A 22,080-nucleotide genomic window follows, 5' to 3' on the forward strand; every position below is an offset into this window, starting at 1 on the left:
TTGCGACAACGATAGTGAGTCGATATATCTTGCACCCCTATTTATTAGACAGTGTCTTGTAAAGTGTGACAGGAAACGGGGGGGAGAGAGAGGATGAGAGGTAGTCAGCTGGTCAAGATGAGACTCAAACCCTGTAGACTTGCTTTGCCAGACCTTTTTCCACAGCACTAAGCCCTGCAATCCTAGCTGCACGGTCTGCAGCCTACACTGTGGCACTGCACTACCTACTCGAACAGATTAAAAGAAAGTTTAGCTGTGCTCCTAAAATGACTCACATACTACCTTATCTATTTCCTCTCTCTCTCTCTCTCTCTTCTCCTTTCACCGAATTGCTCCTTGATTGCCTGTCTGTATCAGAGCATTTTATTAGAAAAATGCAATAAACCAGAAGACCTGCTGGATTGCTGGATTACCATTGAGGAAGCACTTTCGCGGATAAGGAAAGAGAAAATTAATAAAGAAAGTTTTTAGACAAACTTATTGAATCCAGGGTTTCTTTGTTTCCGACTTTTTTTCCCCTCGCTATTGGCATGTGGCTTTGTCCTCAGACAAATGATTGGGAAATGAAGTTAAGAGCCACAGCCAGAGAGAAAACAAATTAAAGTGAAACTGCAAAATTAAAAAAGTTCCCGAAAAGTGCAGGGAGTAGGATTGTGCTCTCGGCACTGCAGTGATTACAATTAAAGCACTGGCTCAGACACAAGAATCCCATTGGCTCAGAGGGAAGAAAGAGGCACATTTGATTCTGACCAAAGTTGGTGCTTCTGTTTTGTCATGTTACATTCTTGCATGGGGAGATGAGTATGGGGAAATGCCGTTTGAAAATTAGGAAAATTACACACAAAAAATAATCAAATTCCATCCTGGTCTTGGTGATGACTGCAGAAATCTGTTGTATTCTGCATTTGCACATTTGTGGGAAACAATTCGTCTTGAGAGCAAGCAAACAAAAGTCAATGCTAGAGTGTAAATGATGGGCTTTAAGGCAAAGGCTACAACCTTATTTTTGACTTAATTGCACTGCAGTAAAAGTGAGGCTGTCATATCATCCAAGGGCAAATAACACTTGCAGCACTTATAAAAGTTACACAAGCTGGGTGACTTGCCATATTATGGGGAGTTAAGCTGTCCGTGTCCACCCACACCTTCTGCTGGCCTCTGCTATAAAGTCCTGGAGGAGAGGAATACTGGTTTACACTTCAATAAAAGACCTTTTTCATCAACTCTGCTCTTCTCACTACATCTGTCATGCTGCAATCCCGCCATCAAGGTCAAGTATGTGTATGTTGGCGAGTATGTGTGAATGAATTTATGTCTTGTAAGATGGCAAGTATGACCTAAAAAAAAAAAAGGCAATACGTTATTTTCCCTGCCATAGTGACTCTGGGGCTTCAAACCAGGAAGGAAACTTCAAGGCTGAAATATGCATCTCTAGTTTGTTATTCAATCATCTCAAAATGGCTATTAACGTTTTGTTTACCTTTAATACTATTGTTCATGTTCTTCCTGTTTCTGTCTTCATCATTCTGAACACATCCTGTTCCAGGGATTCGTTAGACTTAACAATGTATGGATTTAACAACAGCAGCTACATGTATACTTGGTTGATTTTCACGCAGTGTATTATAAGTGACTGAGCAGCAAAGTCAGGGTTGGTGGATTCTCTGCCTCCACGCAAAAGTGTGTTTGTTTAGCGCTTACACATGACACTATTTCATCCTGATCAATGCTTTTGTCCCACCGACCCAAAGCTCGAAAGCCGTGGTCTGTTGCCATGGTTATCTCTATTTGAAACCGGGGGGATTAACCTCCAGGGGGATGGCTTGGGAGACAGTGAGAGGGAGACGAAAAGAGAAAGAGTGAGAGAGAGAGAGTGAGAGAGAGTGAGAGAGAGAGAAGAGCAAAATAAGAGGGAAGAAGTGAGAGAAAAACAACTACTGGTGAGAAGAATATAATAACAATAATATAAGGAACGAGATATAGATAGGTATAGAGACAGAGAGATAATATACTGTAGGGGCTAAGGATTTGAGAGGTTCGCAGGTTGCTATGTCCTAGTAGTGTCTTGGGCATCACACAACAACACAATTGCTCAAAAATATACAACCATAGTACTTCAACAATATAAAGAGTAGCCAAACACAAAAACAGTTATGTGACTGACTTTATTTACCTCAACTACGTTGCCAACTTTATTCCCTTCTTACATTTTGCTTTGGATCGGCTTGGTTTGCTTTGGCTGTACAGAAACCACAGGCCTGGATTTCAAAACAAAATACTGGGATTCTGTCATTGAGATGTTGTTTTTCTAATTGGCTGTCATTATGCTTTGTTAGGGAGCACGACCGATAAAGGATTTTTAAGGCCGATACCGATACAAATATTTGATGATTTAAAAATCCGATATTCCGATATATCGGCCGATATATATTTAAAAAACAAAATATCCAGAAATGCCGAAAAAACAGATTTCCTTAATATTAATTATTTGTAGTTATTTATGAGTCCTCACTAAAATAATATGATAATGCAGTTTAAAAGTAATAGTTTGTTTTATTGTCTCAACAGAACAGAGGAACATCAAAATATATTAAAGTTCTGACAAATAAAATGTATAAAAATACAAACTTAAGATATGAAACTTAAAGTCCTTTGAACAAAAAGACAATAACAACAAAAAAAATCAAAGAGTGTTGGCCCGCTGATTTATCGGTCGGGCTGTACTAAGTGTGTGAGTGTGAACCAGAGCCCTCTGGTTGAAGAACAGTCTTTGTGCTGCAGACGACGCATTCAAGGCAACATGTGGGGGAATTAATTTAATATGCTGGCAGAAAATAAAAGCATGTAAACTGTACCAGTTTTTCATCAGAAGGTGGCTTTTTGAAGATACAAGTTCTTTGCAGCACGCAGGCTAGCCTCTCTGAAGATGTGCTTGTGGTGCGTGTTGCTATGGTGTTTAGATGTGAGAGCAGAGATTTTCTCGCCGTCTTTAGATGTTGGGACGAGGGCACAGTGGGGCCAGCTGACAGCTTGGCGGACCAAGGTTATTTACTTTTAGAAAGGGAAAACCAGCCTGAGTCAGCAAATACTAAAGGGCAGCCACACACACATGCAAAGACACAGGCACATGCACAGACATCTAACTAATTCATCTCTGGTAAGTGCTCACACACACACACACACACACACACACACACACACACACATACACACACACACACACCACCAAGAGGTTAAGTAGGCTCATCGCTGGAACACTATTGAGAAAACAGCAGCCTAATTACCATAATATCCTCCACCAAGGACACCTCATGACAGCACGCTCACATTCGTCTATTCATTTTACCTGTAAAAACTACATCAACAAAGCCATTAGGCTCTAACAAGGGTTCTTAAACCCTTCCAGCCCGAATTGAGCAGCTTTAGTGTCCTCCTGAGACAGAACCTCATTAAAGCGCCATCATATGAGCACCCACCACAAACCGGCCAGTGTTCTATTTCAGCTCCCAGCAGTGCCATAACCCCACATTTTACTAACATAAGATCTGATAACCAAGAACCAACCACTAACCAGACAACCATTTACTAATATTGGCCTTATCACTAACACACACACTTGTACATTCTCATTCTCATTCTCACTCACACACACACACACACACACACACACACACACACACACACACACACACACACACACACACACACACACACACACATACAGAATAGAAGCAGCAATTACATATGATTTACTATAATAGCATGCATAAGAACATAGACCAAAGCACCTCTATCTTTAACATTCACAGGAGCAGCCAGGAATTTTTATCCACCTGCTGGACCATGGCTGCTAATGTCCAATTTGCTCCCCCTCCCTAGCCAGAATGTGAATGTTCCTGAAAAAGGACAGCCAGTGGCAGTCAATAGGATCTTCTAAGCTCTTGCCACATGTCATTTTTATTTTAAGCTGCAACATGAAGGTAAAAGCAGAAGTACATATTGTACAAAACTATTACTGTATTTGTTCTTAAATTCAGTGTTCTTTCATCATTTTCAAGGAATGAAGATTTCATGACCTTGACCTTTAGAGTGACTGTTGCTACATTAACTTAACCTGACGCTTTACTGATATTATGTTTTCTATTATAGCCACAGTCAAATACATCGACATCAAATATATCAGTTTGAGTAACCATCATCAAAGCTTCTTGCTTTTTCATTGAAGCTGCAGATCTGTGCAAGTTAACCAACAGATGACAGTTTCATCTTTCAATGTTAGATTTCTTTGTGAAGGAATAAAAAAGAGAATTGACTGTCTTATTATGAATCATAACTTAGTTTAACATGCTCAAATTCTTTGGAATGCAATGAAACATTTCAGCTACTAAAAATTATAATATATATATATATATATATATATATATATATATATATAATAATAATAATTTATTTTGCATCTGCAATCAAAACATCTGAGCCTGGAAAGTAACTACTAAAGAATTAGAGACTGACATTGTAAATTTTACTGTGAGGGGCTCAGTGCAATCACTTTTGTTCTGATCAAGTAAGATATTCTGCAATGCAATGATTGAATTCATTTGATTTATTAGTATGGGTAGATGACATTTCTACAATTCTTTGTGGAAAAAGGAAAGTTTAATGCATCCAAAAATTATCAATCAGAATTTAGTCGTTTTAATAGTGATTTATAGCCTTCATAATTTATGGTTTAACACTGCTATAACTTTCTTCAGAGTAAGCTGGTGCAATCGGAACTCTAATCTATCTGTATAGACTTAAAGGATCAGTTCACCCAACTTACAACAGATATTTTTGCACTTATAGCCCTAGTGATATCAAGCCATGCAGATAGTCTTAGTTTTGAGGTATAATCTGATATTTTGTCATAATTGTTATGAAACACCCCCCGCATACATGTGCAAGTTATGGCATTTCCTTTGCTGCTACAAGCACTTAAAACAAGTTAACATTAGAATTGTCTTTTTTTTTTTTTTTTAGAAAATAGCGCATGTGGGTAGAATTTTGGTGGAGTTACTGTAACCTATTTTAACCTGCTTAACTCTGGGTGTGCCAAGGTTTTCCCTGCAGATTCTTAACTGCTGAATTATAAAGTGCTGGCTTTATCTTGAATTTTAAGCAACAAAACAGTTCACATTTGCTTTGCAAATCATTCATCTGAGTAAATGTTAAAAGGACCAGCGGGCATTGCAGGTGTCTCACTCAAGCATCATCATGATTCTTAGTGCATCTCTGTTTAGATAGACAAAGACAAATGACCCTGAGGAACTCAGTAAATAAACTTTTCAAGAACAAGAAGGGGAATGGGGATGATTGAAAGAAAATGAAAGACAGAAGAAAATAAAGAAGAAAAGAGAAGACAAGTGAAGAGGAAGAGTAGACAGGCTGATAGGCACAGCAAGAGAAAAAGCCTCATTGGGTTTCAGTGGGCATGTGCAAGCTCAGACGTACTAAAAGGTTACAGCATTTGATTTGTGATATTCCACTCTGAAAGCTCTCTCTCTCTCTCTCTCTCTCTCTGTCTGGAGGAGCAGTTTGGCTACTGCTGTCCACAAAGTTTGATCGATGGCTGAATTATGCCATCGGATTGTGAATCTAGCCGACGCTGCTGTCTGCCCAATGATAAACAACAAACATGCCTGGCCACCAATAACAATGAGAGATGTGAGGACCGGACAGCCAATCAGTAAATAGACTTAATAGTGTCCCCATGAAATAAGGACATTTCAGTCAGCCGCTCCTACTACCATTAATATTTGTACTTCATTCATATGTATTCCACAGTGTGTGTGCAATACACCCTTTTCTTCCTCCAATCCGCCTTCTCTTCTAGCCTTTTATTTCCTTCTTGTACCTCCTCCTTCTCTCTGATTAGTCTCCATTCCTCCCTCTCAGAGTTCAAGCTGCCCACTCCATATTCACTCCATCTCTCTCCATCCGCCCTCGCTACAGTTCGGGCTTCCCACACCCTCCCTCCATCAATCTCTGTATGCACCCTCCCTCGCTCCAACAGCCCACTCAAAGGCTAATTCCACAGAGGGAAAGAATGTGAGGAGAGGCATTTTATAGTGTTTTCCAGTTATCTCCGTCCTTATAGAGCTGTTCTCAGCCCAGCTCCATCAAACACCAAGCACCACCCCCACTCTCCAGCTGCCTACTCTATTCCTCCTCTGTTCGTGGCAATATTTCCCTCATTCCTCTTTGTTTTCCATCCTCTCTAGGGTAATGCTGGGGTGATGCTGAATCTGAAGGGGTTCAATCCTAAATGAGGCATTTGCCAGTTGAAAAACACTTTACTTCAACAAAATGATGCCCCATATAAGCTCATTATCTAATTTTTTTCTAAAATAATAACCTTTTAAATAAATGTTACTGTTGTTGCCTATTGCTTTCCATTATTATAATATAAAGCAATGAAGATGTTATACTTTTAGTTTAAATTCATTTCACACACTATGTTGTGTTGCTATTAGCGGATTCATTCGGCCTTGTGAGGGAGATTTTCACATGGCCACCTCTTAGACCTGTATTTGATTTAATTCATTTATAACGTTGAGAAAACATGACTGTGTCACTGTATAAACAACTATATTTTTGCGTTTAATGAACTGTGTCGACTGTGCAGTATGTACTAATGTTTTATTTGTGCATGAACTCATGCCATGACATCATGGCCCAGATGCTGGTTTTCTTCTTCAGTATTTATTCTATGAGTTGGGACCACATTTACATACTATTTTTAAGCAAAAATCCCTAAAAGTCTAAAATCATAAAGTTTTTAAAGCTTTTCATGAATACAAAATCCAAATCTGGAGCTTTTGGGACATTTTCTTTCAGAGTGCTGCCATCACCACTTTAACGCCACCCAGTTTTCTTTTTGCTCTGTTTCTGCTGCCAGGCATGATGCCGGGAACTGCAGAATGCATAGAGTTGGAATTGCTGCTGTCCACAGAGACATCCCCACATTATGAGATATAAAACCAAAAATCTGTGACTTAAATTAAGAACCAGAGACTTTTTCATATACGTACAAAATGTCTGTTTTGCTCATCTGTGTGATTAACTGATTCACAATACCTGACCCATGAATTTGTATTTGCACAGCATTTTCCTAAACAACAGGTTGTAGGTAGGGCCTTTCTAAGAAACATGCTTTGGAACACAGGACAATATACATTTGAACATTCCCAGCCGCTGTAAACATTTGATTGAATTAAACAGATGAGGAACTCAAGGAAAACTTAAACTTAATCACCACAAAGAAGGTGTCTCAGTGGGACACTGATTGCAGAGTGATCTCTAGGATTTAAAAAAAAATGTTTTAACCTTTATTTATTCAGGGAAGGTTCACTGAGAGGCAACCTCTCTTTTGCAGGAACGCCCTGATCACATTCATACCTGGATGCTGCCCGGTACAACCACACTGATCTGCTGGCCACTGAGCAGCTCCATTGGAGCGGTTGGGGTTAAGGACCTTGCTCAAGAGCATCTCAGTGGTGGTGATGAGGGAGGGACAAGTGCTGCTCTTTCTCTTTCCCCACCCAGATTTTACCCTGTCGGTCTGGGGATTGAACCACGACCTCCCGGTCACAAGCTCGCTTCTTGATGCATGTGTGTGCGCATAGACTACAAAATCTGATTATCATCTGACAAACTGTAAATAAAATATAACAAAGTGGTCTGCTCTGAACACGCTAGTCAAAGTCATTCTAGATACTGTCGGCAGTGTGAAAAACTACAGCTGATGACAATAACTTGTTCTGTTAGTGCACTCTCCTGTGTATCTGTATCTAAATCTGTATGCAAATACAGGACTGATGTTACCACTAAAGGAGAGAGTAACACTACAAAGTAATATGAATGGAACATCTTTTTAATGGTTACATTAAACTGGAATTAATTTACATCTTACAATATTAACCCCAAACCCTATTTTTCTCCCTACCTTGCCATCCACTTATCACTCTCTGCCATCTGTGCTGTCTGTCTGACTAACTGACAAGTGCACTGAGGTCACTTCTCCCTTTTTTTCCGTTTTATAGAGGGTGGCAAAAAGCATTAAGGTGTATTACCACCACCTAGACTGAGGTCGCTGATCTGCTAGGTAGCTTTAAAGAAAATGCATTGACAGAAAAGAGTTCTGATGTTCGAAAGTTCTTACATCACCTCATTTAGGACTATGTTCTCTATAGCTACGAAGAAAACATGTTTTAGCATTGTTTGAATTATTAAGACCGAGAAAAGTGTGAAAATATAAACAGTGTTGAACATGTGCTAAGTTAAGCATCCCCCGGTGACATAGAAGAGTGTAGGCCCTCGGGCAGCCTCGGCCAATTAAATCCCTAAGTGTGACTGCCCCTAGTTTGTCTGTCAACCTCTTTTTTCTGACTGGTCTGGCAAACTACATCTCAGAAAAGGCACTGCTTCAAGTAATACAATTATAATTTTTAATGAACATACTGCAGTATTTATGAGTCAGGGACCTTTGGATGGATGGCTTTTGGCTGAATATCAGTCAAGCTACAGTAAGCCACTGCAGGCTGGATAAACACAACAAGTTCTTTAAAACAACAAACTGATATCCAAGAGAACAGTAGACTGTAGACTTACTATAGTGTAATGAAAATAGATAGAAGTTTCACATTGTATATCTGAATTGGTGTAGGGTGGCTTAAAATAAAGTAAATATACTTTGAAAATACAGTACTACAATTGTTGTGTTGAAGACTCTAAGCAGGCTATTACGATGTATGCAAAATGACATATAGTGGCTTATAATGGGTACTATAATAAGCAGTAACACAAGTACTAACTGAAAGCAGTCTAAAAATAGTTGTTCTGTGACATGCCAGCGTTTCCTGTTGTCTTTACTAAAACTATGTTGTGTCTCATGCTGCAGTGCACAGTGATCATTTTCAGAAGCAGAAATTGAATCAGACTGATTGTTTCTATCTCATTTTGTTATGAAATGTGGACATTATTAAAAAGGCAACTGTTAGCCAACAACTGTTAATTATACTCAAAGAATAAATGTTTGTAGTTTGCACTCTTTGTGTTTGCACTGTTTTGTCACACCCTATTAAGTACGTTAGGCTAATTATTAAGATTTAAATTGTGGCTGCAGTGTTGCATCCCTGATTTTTTTATCCATATGCAATCCCTTTTTGACATTAGTTAATGCAGCAAAATAAAGAAACTGTTAAGTGTCACAAGAAATTATCGTGATTACTGCTACGAGAAATGTTTTTTTTTTTCATTAGCAATGCCACAGAGGCACATTAATCACCCAAACACCCTTATTCATCTTCATTTTCCTCTCCATCTCCCTGCCTTTCACACTCTCTCTTCTTCCCATCCCGTCCATCTCTTCCTTTTCTTTTCTTTTCTCTCTCATCCACTTACACTAACATAAAAAAGCCACATGCACACACAGACATACACACAACCCAGGGCTGGTAATGCAGGGTTAATGAGATTGGAGAGCAGCTGATGGTTGTGCACATTCAGGCCAGATTTCATTTAATTCGATTGGGTTTCTCTCACTAGGCTCCCTCCCACTCCTCCCTTCTCTCTCCCTTTCATTCCTCCTTCTCCTCATTGTCCTCCTGCTGCTTTTGTTGGACCAGAGGTGGTCCGGCCTCACAAAAACATCCAGGTTCACACAGCATGTGCACACACATACATAGAGTTTTTACTTTGGAGTTGCTGTGAATACACATGCACACACACACATGTCCTTGGCCACTCCGCTGTCCTCCACTCCAAACCGAATGTGATTCATTATCTGTATTTTACAATGTCAACTCTGCCTTGAACCAGACATGACTTGAATCAGGATGAAGCACATGGGGAAGAAAAAGAAGATTTTAATTAATTAAATGTCTAATCTAGAATTTTTAAAAAGATATTTAAATACATGTGTGCATGCTTGACTATTGTAAAACAATGTTGCAAACAAACATTGCTATTGGCTCCTGCTGTCACTGCAGCGGAACTATGGCAGGGCAGTTGGATAACACACACATTTCATCCTATTGTATAGAATTAACTAGAAATTGAATATATCTTATTGTGGCAGTTTTAAAGAAAGAAAGCCTGTCATCGCCAATTCTTACAATATACTTTTGAGTGCCACTACAATGGATACAGTGGTCTTACTACAGTATATATTATTACTTTTGTGCTTACTTTTTCGCTAAGAAATCAGTATGTATCTGCAGTGTTTGTTTTGATTAGTCCCATGTGTGGACAAATCTTGAGGTAATGTACAGAGTGCTGAGGTTAGCCATTACCACATCTGGACCCATGAAAGAGAAAAAGCTAACGCTAGCTAGACATTTCCTTAGTATACTGTGGGATGAAAACAACACTAAGTGTGCGGGAGCCTAAAAATGGCCCAAATTACATAATCAAACAAAAACTGTGTTGGAACTAGTGCTTTCGTTAGCAGGCTAGGCTAACTACCACTTCCTTTTTGAGTGGAAGCTAGTTAGTCTAGCTTCCACTCAAAAAGTTTTTTTTTGGTCACAAAAAGAGAAAATTCTTATTCTAGTTAGCCTTTAATATTGTTTAACTGCCCACAGACAAGCTTGCCGTATCAACAACAGGCAGTGGTAAATATGAGCAATACATCTTCTCTGTTACTGTTGTCTTTTTAGTAATGTATATGTTTTAGTAGTTTATGAGGGATCGGAGACTCTGATTATTTTAAATTTTACAACAGACCATAAAGCCGAAAAAACATCACACCAGCACTATTGCTGTAGGTCTTGCCATTTTAAAATGATGCTTCTCTGTCACAGAGTTTGCTTTAGAAAGGAGAGTGCCACCACTCTTCACTTTAAATATATATGCTGGCTTGTGAAAGGATAGTGTCTTATAACTGGCTGAGAAAAAGAAAGAGAAGGAGCAAGATGAAACAAGCAAAGGAGAAACAGAAAAAAAGAGAATACATGAAAAAGGAAACAAACACATTTGAACAAACAGGGTATGAGATATGAAGGGAAGGAACAATGGAGGTGAAATAAGACGGCACATAGTTTTCAGGCAAGAAAGAGACAACAGAGTGATAGACAAGCAGAAAGTGGGGTTAGAAAGAGAGAGAGATGCACACGTCTTCCTGTCTATGTGTTTTTGTCTCCTCTCATCTTTTTATATGTCAGTCGGCTCTGTTGTCCTCTTCCCATCACTAACCTCAGCTGTCAGACACACACACACACACACACACACACACACACACACACACACACACAGATACAAGAAAGCACACACACACACACACACACACACACACACACATGATACATCAGTAAACCATTTCAAGAGAACAGCAGGCATCTGGCTTTTATCAGACACACACGCAAGAAAGAAAAAGAAAGCACACAACTGGACTGACCAAAGGGTTTAATCAGGGCTGATAAATGACAGTCATGCAACAAAGTTCACTTTATGTGTATGTATATGTGTGTGTGTGTGTGTGTGTGTGTGTGTGTGTGTGTGTGTGTGTGTGTGTGTGTGTGTGTGTGTGTGTGTGTGTGTGTGTGTGTGTGTGTGTGTGTGTGTGTGTGTGTGTCCTCTCTTTCTCTTTTTCATTACACTCTCTCAACCCACACAGACACCCCCCCCCACCTTTCTCGCTCTATCCCTCACTATCTGTCCTCACTCAACCCTGTAACTAATGACTCTGGCAGAGGCATTGCAGCACCTGCTGCAGACAAACACAGGAGGAGAGAGTGGGACAAAAAAAAGGAAGGAGAGATGATGAGGACGTAGGGGGAGGGGTCAGATAAAGAGAAAAAACTAGTCTGAAAAAAGAGGGAAGACAGGGAGGTAAAAAAAAAAAAGAAAGACAGTGAAGGGGAAAGAAAGGCAGGAAGTACCAAGGACAAAGTGGAGGGAAGAAGAAAGGGAGAGAAGAACGGAGGGAGGTGTGAAGTGTCAATGCCAGTGGTACCATCTCTCTAATTAGCATAGTGACCTTGGTCCTCTGTAACTGTTATTGCGCACACACGCACACGCACGCACACACACACACACACACACACACACACACACACACACACACACACACACACACAAAGTGCTAATAGATATAGCACAGTGTGTGACTTTTTTGTGTTTGAATGGTAAAAATAGCGCCTTATGTGAATTTAAATAGACAATAACATTTCTACATGTTGTCAAATAGCTGTCCAGCATCTAACTGGTTTATGTTGAGGCAGGATTCATGGACACAAGGAGAAGCATAGCAAATAGAATAGAAGAAGAAGAAACACACACACACACACACACACACACACACACACACACACACACACACACACACACACATATCACATACCTGTGTAAAGTACAGCAAATTCTACAGCTAATACTTTCAGTTAAATGAGGATTCAACATGCAGATATACTTAACAAAGAGAGAAAGTTAGTATAAGGCAGGGAGACAGAAAAACTAACTGTGAGTGAGCAGGCAAGGCAGACGGGGAGTACAGCTGTAGCAGTAATCATCTTTTAGGTCAACAGTAATTACCAAGAAGACTGAGGAAGTGAGTGTAGGACACACACACACACACACACACACACACACACACACACACACACACCGTTTCTTCCCTCTTCACATCTCGGCCTGCTGTATTTTCTTCTTGTCTCGTTTATTTCACAACCAAAACATGCACCTATCACAAAGAAGGTGTCAGTGCGGGCTGCAGGGTTTAATGGATAAAGGTTTCTCACAGTGAATATACACCAACAGTCTAATCTTGCTTCCACTGTGCTATAATTAATTCATTGGTAATGTCAGGAAGTTACTTTAATCATGGTTAACTTTGAGGTTGGCAGTTGGATTGTCAAACCTCTGTAAGATATACTGCTGCTTCATAATCTCCTATTGGTATTTTAAGTTACTTTTAAAGTTTAGCCTCTCTTAGGCTGCATATACTGTACCCCCCACATCCCTCACATGATGTGCAACGCAGCAGGACAGTGCCTGTGTTTGGCTGTTAATTCCTTTCTGTGCTGTGTACATTTATATGGTTGCTGAATCTGCTCATGCACAATGTACAGTACCTGCAGTCGAGTTGTATCATTATCAAATTCTTCCTCACAATCAGCCTTTTTATTTCCCCCCCCTTGAATGGGTATCTGTGCCTCTACTTGTTCATGTTCCTGGCGAGACACACTGAGGCCTTGGTGGCAATCCTTTCCCCCATGTGCCATGGTCCGTACACAAGCACAAGGAAGTGAGGAAAAATAGGTAGTCTGCAGGTACAACTGAAGCCTATTGCAGACCAGGTTCAAGGCAGCTCTGGAGACTTGGAGATGGTCTGAAATGGCATTGCATTCGGCACACTTTACATTACTACTGCGGTATTTAGTAGCCCTGGTGTTTTAAACATGGCTGGTGTTGATGTTCCATCCTGCAGAGTTTAAAAGTCTTGTGGAAGGAATCCTCCGATTCTGCAAATGCTGCCCAAGGCTTGACGTCAGCATGTCAATAGACTGATGTCTCAGTGTTCACTTTAAATAACTTCCTTATGCTAAATGACCTCCTCTAGTCAAACAATTTAGGCTTGTATGATTTTAAATTAAATTTGGCAGTGAACAAAGTAGTATGCTCCAATCATTGAACAGTGCCAGGTCCCAGTTTAATCTGCACTCAGAGATTAAGGATGTCTGCGTGGAGCAGTGACCCTGCGACTACATTTGTGTCGCAGTTTCTATTGCTCAATGATTATTGACTCCTTTGAAGCCTAAATGATAACCCCCTAATTTTATTCTTATTGCTTCTGTTCCTCTTGACACCCTTCACTTATGTTTTGGTTAAATGTTGTTGATATCTGTATAGAAGATAGTTTTTTTTAATTCATCAATTTATGTAACTGAAGTTTTTAATGAATTTGAACTTAATTAATGACTGTGTAAACATGCTTTCCGCTCTCACACCTTTAACACTGACTCGAAAGAAACACCTATTTTTTACTCTAATCTAACCCCTCTCTTAAGTCCCCATACTCACTCTAAGATCATTTAATAAGATGTGTAATAAGGAGATTATATAGCCCCCTTTGTGAGAGAGTGAGGAAAACCAAAGGTGTTAAATCTGCTATGTGGATAAATGATGATATTCACTTTTTTAAGTGAGACTGTAGAAAAGTGGAGTGATTGTGGAAATCTACTGCGCTCCATGTCCACCATTCCCACCTGATAGAGCTCTGGTTCGGTTACAGTGTTTAGAATAAGGATGTCAGAACTGATTATCTTTCTCGGATCATTTCCAAAAGTAAAGACAACCCCAGAGATTAACTTGAAAACACTGATAAAACTGTTTCTGCAGCTATTCTTGACTGCACAAATGTATTTCTTATGTTGTCAATACGATTAAGGATACAGACTCCCCAGAGTCCATTAGATGTGCTTTTTGTATTCTTCTATTTTGTACTAAAGAACAAAAACTACAACTTTCACTAGTGTCTAATAATAATACATTTAATCAAATCCATAAACTAAAATATGTAACCATTCACACCACAGCACATTTAGTTTGCTATGAAACAAACAGTTTCACAATAAAGCAAGGCAATGAAGCTGTAGCACATACATGTGTTAACCTTTGTATTTTCATATATATGCTGCAAATATACCAAAGCTATGTAAGTTTCAGCACTTTGATATAGGTAGAGTTAAGACAGAAAGCTTCTCCTTTCGCCAGCATCATGAAATGTAATAGATAGATAGATAGATAGATAGATAGATAGATGAACTTTATTAATCCCAAATTGGAAAATTACTGTTAGAACAGCAAGTTACAAGGACACACATACAGAAAATACAAGAAATATACTAGAAATAATAAATAACATAAAAAATAAGTGCCAGAATACCTACTCAAAACTAATATACTCAGAGGGATTATTATATTATTATCATTATTTTGACATTTAAACTTAAGCACATGCCATGAATGTATCTTTATAGATAAGATCCAATGAGCACTTTCCAAACAACACTATGTTTGATCCAGCGTTTCAGTTCACCACCGTGAATGAATAGTGATGTTCAATGTTAGATCAGCACAGCTCTACCTCCAAACCTCCCCTAGCCAAAAACCATCAGTATTCACCTTTCTTAAATGTCTCATCTCTCTTTCACAAAAGCTAATCCCTTTTTTCTCCCTCCCTTCTACCACCTCACTGCTGTCTTTGGTGGAAAAGCTTTTAACTCTCATGCAGATTAGAACTAAGAACAAAAGTTTCTGTCCCAGCTAACCTACAAAACCTCAGCATAGTCTGAGAAGGATGTGGGAAATAGCGTGCCATGAGTTTTCACTTTAGTCAGTTGGAACTGAATGCATTAAAACCAAGACTTTGTCAAACCCCAATTAAGGTGCTCATCTTACAAAATGTTAGAGGCTCAAGCTGGAAATAAACATCAGTTCTTTTGAGACTTTCTCATTGCAACACAATTCAGGAAAGTTAGCCGGGATATCAGCAGCTCTGTGCATAATAAGTACATGAAACAGTAAAAAGTCTGTGCAATTTCATTTGGAATTGACTCCATGCCCTCTATTCCATCCCTTTGGAAAACTTAATCTCCAAGGAGTCGAGGGTTCTTCTCTCTTTAATAACAGCTAAACACATCAACACTACTCTTCCAAATGCCCCTTCAAGCCGTTAGGAACAAAATAAAAGATGGACGTCTAATGAAAAGAGGTTTAATAGAAGAGCAAGGCAAAGGTGGCTCAGAGGCTTGCTGCTGTTTAATTCAATGGGATGGTCCTTGTGCCTGAAGACTGGCCCATTTTAATTGCACTTCTCTCTCATTTATAAGAGGAAGTATGCAGCGATACAGCTTTAATGAATCAGAAAGCAAGGCAGGCTATTCAGTGTCTTTCTCTCACACGCATTGAAGGATAATGTGATTGTGCTGGTTAGGCCCAAATGTTTTGGCACAGCCTTGTTGCATACAACTACCAGCTTTAGACACACAGACACACACACACACACACACACACACACACACACACACACACAAAATTACAAACACAAATGATTATTAGCATTAAAGAAGAAAATAGAGAGAAAATACATACTATAACTAAAACTAGCTCAGCCATCTAAAATAATCTGCTGCATCCTTTCACCCATCTTTTCGGGGATTTGATCAACTAGTGCAGTGCCTGTTGAAATGCCGTTCGGCGATGTAACAGTTAATAGGGTCCCCTCTCAATGCACATGACAGTGCGTACATAACATACTACTAATAAATAAGTCCTGTAGATCTCAAGAGCACGCACTCAACACTGCACTTCCTTGGTTCCTCAACAATACACCTGCCAAGTGTAAAGTCGATCGGATGAACGGTTGGCGTTTCTAGGACTTAAGGAGGTTCGGGGCTTAGCCAGGACCCATTTAAATAAACTTAATGCAATGCAAAACAGCGATCGGCTTGGCCAGCTTGTTAATAGCCAGTGTATGTTCATGTTAGCCGCCCAGTTTGTAGATGTTTGTTAGATGGCACCAACATTTGGCCTAATCATAACTGGCCTGGCAACCCAAAGTACAGAGTTTTTTTCCAGATATGTGTGGCGACTTATGATGTGGGGGGGTCTGGGGGTCCTCCCCCAGAAAATATTGAGCATTTAACACTTAATTTCTTGCATTCAGGTGAATTTTTATGGGACCTATTTCTACCTTTTTCTGAATCAATCAATTCATGAATTTATTTAAATCAATTTATGCTGAAAATATCTTTATGTAAAGGGAAACATAGGGGACAATAAAAAAAATAAAAACATAATGGAATAGTTTGCAGTAAGGCTCTTAGGCATTCTGTATTGCTTTCAACTATTTATTCTCCTGTAGATCGACTTTTCTAATTATATCTGAGTCAGCACACATGTAGCCTAGGCATCATTTACTCTTCCCTCCTCTTTTGCATCTTTTGTTGGGGAAGTAACCTCCTTAAATGTGCATATGACAATTATTCACCTCAATGATACATTAATTCATTTTAATGAATTAATAAACCCCTGGACTGTAATATTTCAGATGTGTTTGAGCAAGATTTCTGCTCATGTCCAAAACTTTGTGCACATTCAAAATATATCTGTGCCCTCTAGATTTGGAGGAGTCGTGATATTTTGAGAAAAATAAAGTGATAATAGGCTATTACAAGAATACAGTCACTATATTTCAGAAAATAATCTACCTGAACCATAGTCTGCTGTGCATTACATGATTGCCATGCTGATATGGTAGATCTCAGACCTTCTGACAGACTCAGAGCAACGTTTGAGACTCTGGTCTCTAAATGACACAAAGTTTAGCTAGGGAAGTACGCTGCTCTACATCGGAGGTGGAAAACCAAAACTACGGCAGAAATACACGGAGTACAAACACGTCACATCTTCCGCAGCATGTCCACATCAAGCTGCACAGACCACAGAAGGCACGCTGCTCATCTCTTTTTTTACAGAGAGTGGACACTAAAGCGACGCACAGGTCTGCTTCAGAGCTCTGTGTGTTTGAGTCTGAACCATAGACTGGAAACGTCACGGCACAGGAACTTCAAACAAGATCATTAGTATTGCACTCCTAAACTTTGTGTTAATTGTATCAATGTATTAGACTGATTTGGCTATGATTCCTCCGAATATTTCACCTTTCACAACGTTCCTCACTTAGAGACGGTTGCTAGGTGATAGCAATAAATACGTCATGCTGGTCAGACCTCGCACATAGCTGCCGGTTTTATTCGCCTTGGAAAAATAAACTGGACAAAGTTACAGTTCTAAAAATGTAAGAAATGCGAGTGCCTTGGAAAATACTTGTTTCCTTTATTAGTATTAGTATTCTATTATACTTGTTTTTGTAAAAAAAAAAAAAAAAAAAAAAAAGAGAGAGAGAGAGAGGGCAAGAGATCCGGGGCTATTCATAAAACATTCGGGGCTGTAGCCTTGGACGACCAGGCCTAACGATGCCTCTGCAGACACTCTAACTTCCGTTTTAGTTAGATAATCTCATCATGACTATAGCCGTTAATTAATAACTCTATATGGACTCAATCAAAAATCTCATCATTAACGTAGTCAAAGCTGCACCTATCAGTCTCACATTACTCAATGCAACAGTATAACTGATATACAGTCAATCCAGTGGTTGTTGTTATAATTATAAACACTGCACTACTTTTGTTACTATTGTTATTATGACCACAAATAACCTCCCCACCAGCACCACCATCGGTTTTCTCCGGGGTTTACAGACAGTGATCGAGTCCACCTGGAGTATAGCAGCACAACAAAGCCAAACACCTCAATAACAACAAGTAAAGCAGAGCAGAGAGTGAACAGAGGGGTGAAGCTTACCTTCGCCATCTGTGCCTGTACTCCGCTGGCTTTGAGTGAGGCCACAGCCTTCTGGGCTGCAGCAGGGCTGTCAAAGTCCACAAAGCCATAGCCTGTACACACACAGACAACACAGAAGAAGAAGATGATAAGAAGGAGGAGCACGGTGAGGGGGGAAAAAGGATAAAAGGTTGTAGAATTTCAGTTAATGTTGTTGTGAATATCACTGAGCAAAACCAGCCAGTGTCTGTGCTGCATAAATCCTACAAATGTGTGAAAATCAAGTCAGTTCACATATTTAATGAAACCTGCTAGTTCCCCCATTAAATGTGTTTTAGCACAGAACATCAACAGAATTGGTGTCATAACAGTAACTCTTGTTATCTGGTTTATGAACCAAAAGATCTTCTAAGGTCAAGGTTTTGTGTACTACAGCTCTTTTTTTTTAATGAAACCATGTCCATGTGTTGTAAAGACTCTAATGTCTTTCATTGCACAAATGGCTGCTCCCCATTCATTCCCTGTAGATGTACTGTACACATACTTTTCATCATGACTAAATACTGAGAGAATTCTTTACTTTTACATGTAAAATCTACTGGCTTCCTATTGTCTGACATTTAATATCCCACTGCATTGCATGTGAGCTTTTTTCGTCCCTGCACTACACTAAATCTGTCAGTACATATGGGGTTCCTATAGTAGTGGCCAATACAAGTGACATGAAGAAAAATTCTCCACATTTAATGCAGCCATTAAAGTGATTCAGAGTCTTGTTTGAAGAAATAAAGACGCAAAGAGAATGAGCATCAAGTCGATTTTATTGCAATATGGTCTGCATCATTTTGTGAGTGTGTATGTGTGCACAGCGTATCTGCCAAATTGCTGACGCTCTGGGGATCTAGGTCGGGCACTACAGGAAGCACTGAAGGACAAAAGGTCTGAACACGCACATATAAATCTCGTCTTTCAAAAATACGCCCTGTTTTGCTTGGTCACATGGGTGAGGCTGGAAAGAGAGGTCAAATAGACAGAAAGAAGCTAAAGAGACGCAGTCTGTCTGCAGTGTGAATGGCAGTTTGCGTGCAAGTGTGTGTGGTGAGCAAAACAGAGACTGTTAGTAGATATAGGTTTTTGACTGTGTGTTTATATGAGAGACTAATAAAAGAGACATATTGACACACACATGCATTAAGCCAGAAACAGAAACGTTCGGAAAGCACAGCAGATTTGAAAATCCTGCTGTAGTTTTGAGTGGGCTGCGTGTGAACACAGTTAAATGATCAAAAGCCTGACTCATTACAATCCTAAATGTAAACATGTTAAGAATGAGGGAATACACTTTCACTTTCACTTTCTCTCTCAATCTCACAAACACAAACACACACACACACACACACACACACACACACACACACACACACACACACACACACACACACTTCATTCCTAACATCTGTTCTTGTCTGTCTGTTCCAGGATTTGGAGCGACGCTCTGTTTTGCTGATAAGCGGATGATTTCTTTTATTGTTCAAAGGCAGCAAGATATGTATTGCACGCACAAATATGTATACTGTTGCTAATGAGAACCCCCTAATAGGATAGCCCAAACACACATATTATGTGCACACATTAACGACTGTGACAAACACATCTAGACAAGCATGGATACACACATACAGTATGCAGAGAAAACAGATTTATAAACATATGCAAGCATGTATACACATGCACACTACATACACAGGCATCACAATTTTGTATCTATATTTATCTAATTAGGGCCACACCACAACAGTTGAACTAATTGAGAATGCACAAACATACATCAGTAAAGCATCTTGCCAGGCAGCAGGATGCTTTTCATTTTATTTCAGAAAGATTTAAAAAGTTCCATTTCTCATATCTCACACTTGAACTAATGGCTGTTTGTTTAACCACAGAATGTCCATGTAAATAATGGGAAAATAAAACCCCAAAACAGTTCACAATGGATCAATCACCACTAGTCCTTGTGTTTGATGGCAATAGTTCAACATTATCAGCAGTGCACAAGGTTGTTGAAATAATAATAATAATAACGACTGTATTGACAAAGCTTGTGTTTTAAAGGGGAATCCACCGATTTTACACATCAAAGTCTATAAGTGTATAGGTCTTGAGTACTACTGCATGTATGTGAAAAAAAATTGTATGAAGCCTTTTGTGGCTCCAGAGGGAGCTCATCCAAATCTGATGATTGAGTGATCTCAAATCACTTCAGCGTTGGTTGGGTCTGAAGACTACAAGTTTGAAAATAAAAAAGAAATCTCGGGGTGTGGAGTTTACCAGACCTCTTTAGCCCACTCCTCGTCTCTGCTTTAGGCTAGTGGCTCGATGCCACAGTACCCACTCCTAACATAACACACCCAAATCTCGAGTTGAATTGTGGGTAATGCAGATGGCAGATTTTGACAAGGAAGAAGAATGTGTGGAATAAAACAAGGCGATATCTCTGGTTCTGCTGCATTGATTTTGATGCTTTATTTTTCTATTTTTGACTGTCCATCATGAGTCTGACAATGCAATAGGAGTGCAATGCCAGATCGGTGGATTACTCTTATAAAGCTACTTAAGTACTTAAGTAACTTAAGTAACTTAAGTAACTAAATAATGAGCTGTATGACTTTTATATGTAGTAGCCATATAATGTCACACACCTTTATTATAATAGCCATATTATTTCACATCAGTAAAGTTTCAGTTCATTATTGAGAGCCATCAGCCTCTACACAAAACAAATCATATTTACGAGAGTATAAAGCTCCTGAACAGCACTGACACGGTCTAATTGTCTCACTTAGAGTAGTTCATTTGTTAAGTAGTTTATTTAACCACTTCCATTTCCTCCTTTGTAATAATTAAGCATGACATTCATTATGGATTATTATATTGCTGTGTTATGAGGGCAGCAGGGGGTTCCATGATACAGCAGGTCTGCACAAAAAAAATGTCATTTTATTCACCATCAATCCCCTGAGGCCTTAATAGCCAATTTTCAATTATTTGGATCCATCCAGGATTTAAAAAAGTTAGGTTTTTATAGAGACTAAATAAAGAGGCTACAAAAATATATATCTTATACAGTGCAGCAGCAGAATGGTATTTTCCCCACATGGTATCAGTATATTACTACTATAGGGATTGGTTGCTTTGTATATTAGCATATTTGCACAACTTTAATGCAGTTGATTTTGTTGAATGGTGGTGACATATAGTGCTAGTAAGCGATTCTGTAGAGTGAAAACAGAGCACGTAGGTGTGATCAGCATCTGCAACGTAACCAAGAGCCACTTCATGGAGTTGCTCTGTTTACAGTGATTTACCGATCAACTGTGTAGCTCTTATCAAATGTTTAGTTAGTATTAAAGTATCAGAAAAATTAGTCCATGTCTGACGAGCCTTGTACATGATCTCTTATAAATATAAAAATATTGAGTTGTTGTAGATGCTGGCATGTAATCTGGCTTTGCCCTATACACAGAAAAACACCTATAGCCAGACACCATTCACCATTCATGTCTCGAGACATGAATGATGGAGGTATTTTTTTCTCAAAGTGCTCATCTAATTGACAACTTTGGTATGATAGACCATCAGCCTTGAAATGCACCATTTGCTTTGATTGTATTCATCACTCAAGGAGTGACCTGT

General features: G+C 39.2%; 1 protein-coding gene across 4 annotated transcripts in view; it reads right to left on the minus strand.

The window, feature by feature from the left end:
* LOC116035255 (RNA-binding motif, single-stranded-interacting protein 3-like) overlaps positions 1 to 22,080 on the minus strand; it is a 124,120-nt gene that overhangs the window by 50,253 nt on the left and 51,787 nt on the right. For all 4 annotated transcript variants that reach the window (XM_031278249.2, XM_031278251.2, XM_031278250.2 and 1 more), the window contains exon 4: positions 18,409 to 18,500. In XM_031278249.2, the coding sequence (XP_031134109.1) occupies positions 18,409 to 18,500 (92 nt within the window). The remainder of the gene's footprint in view (positions 1 to 18,408; positions 18,501 to 22,080) is intronic.

This window comes from Sander lucioperca, chromosome 10, assembly GCF_008315115.2.
Source record: "Sander lucioperca isolate FBNREF2018 chromosome 10, SLUC_FBN_1.2, whole genome shotgun sequence".
Classification (NCBI taxonomy): domain Eukaryota; kingdom Metazoa; phylum Chordata; class Actinopteri; order Perciformes; family Percidae; genus Sander; species Sander lucioperca.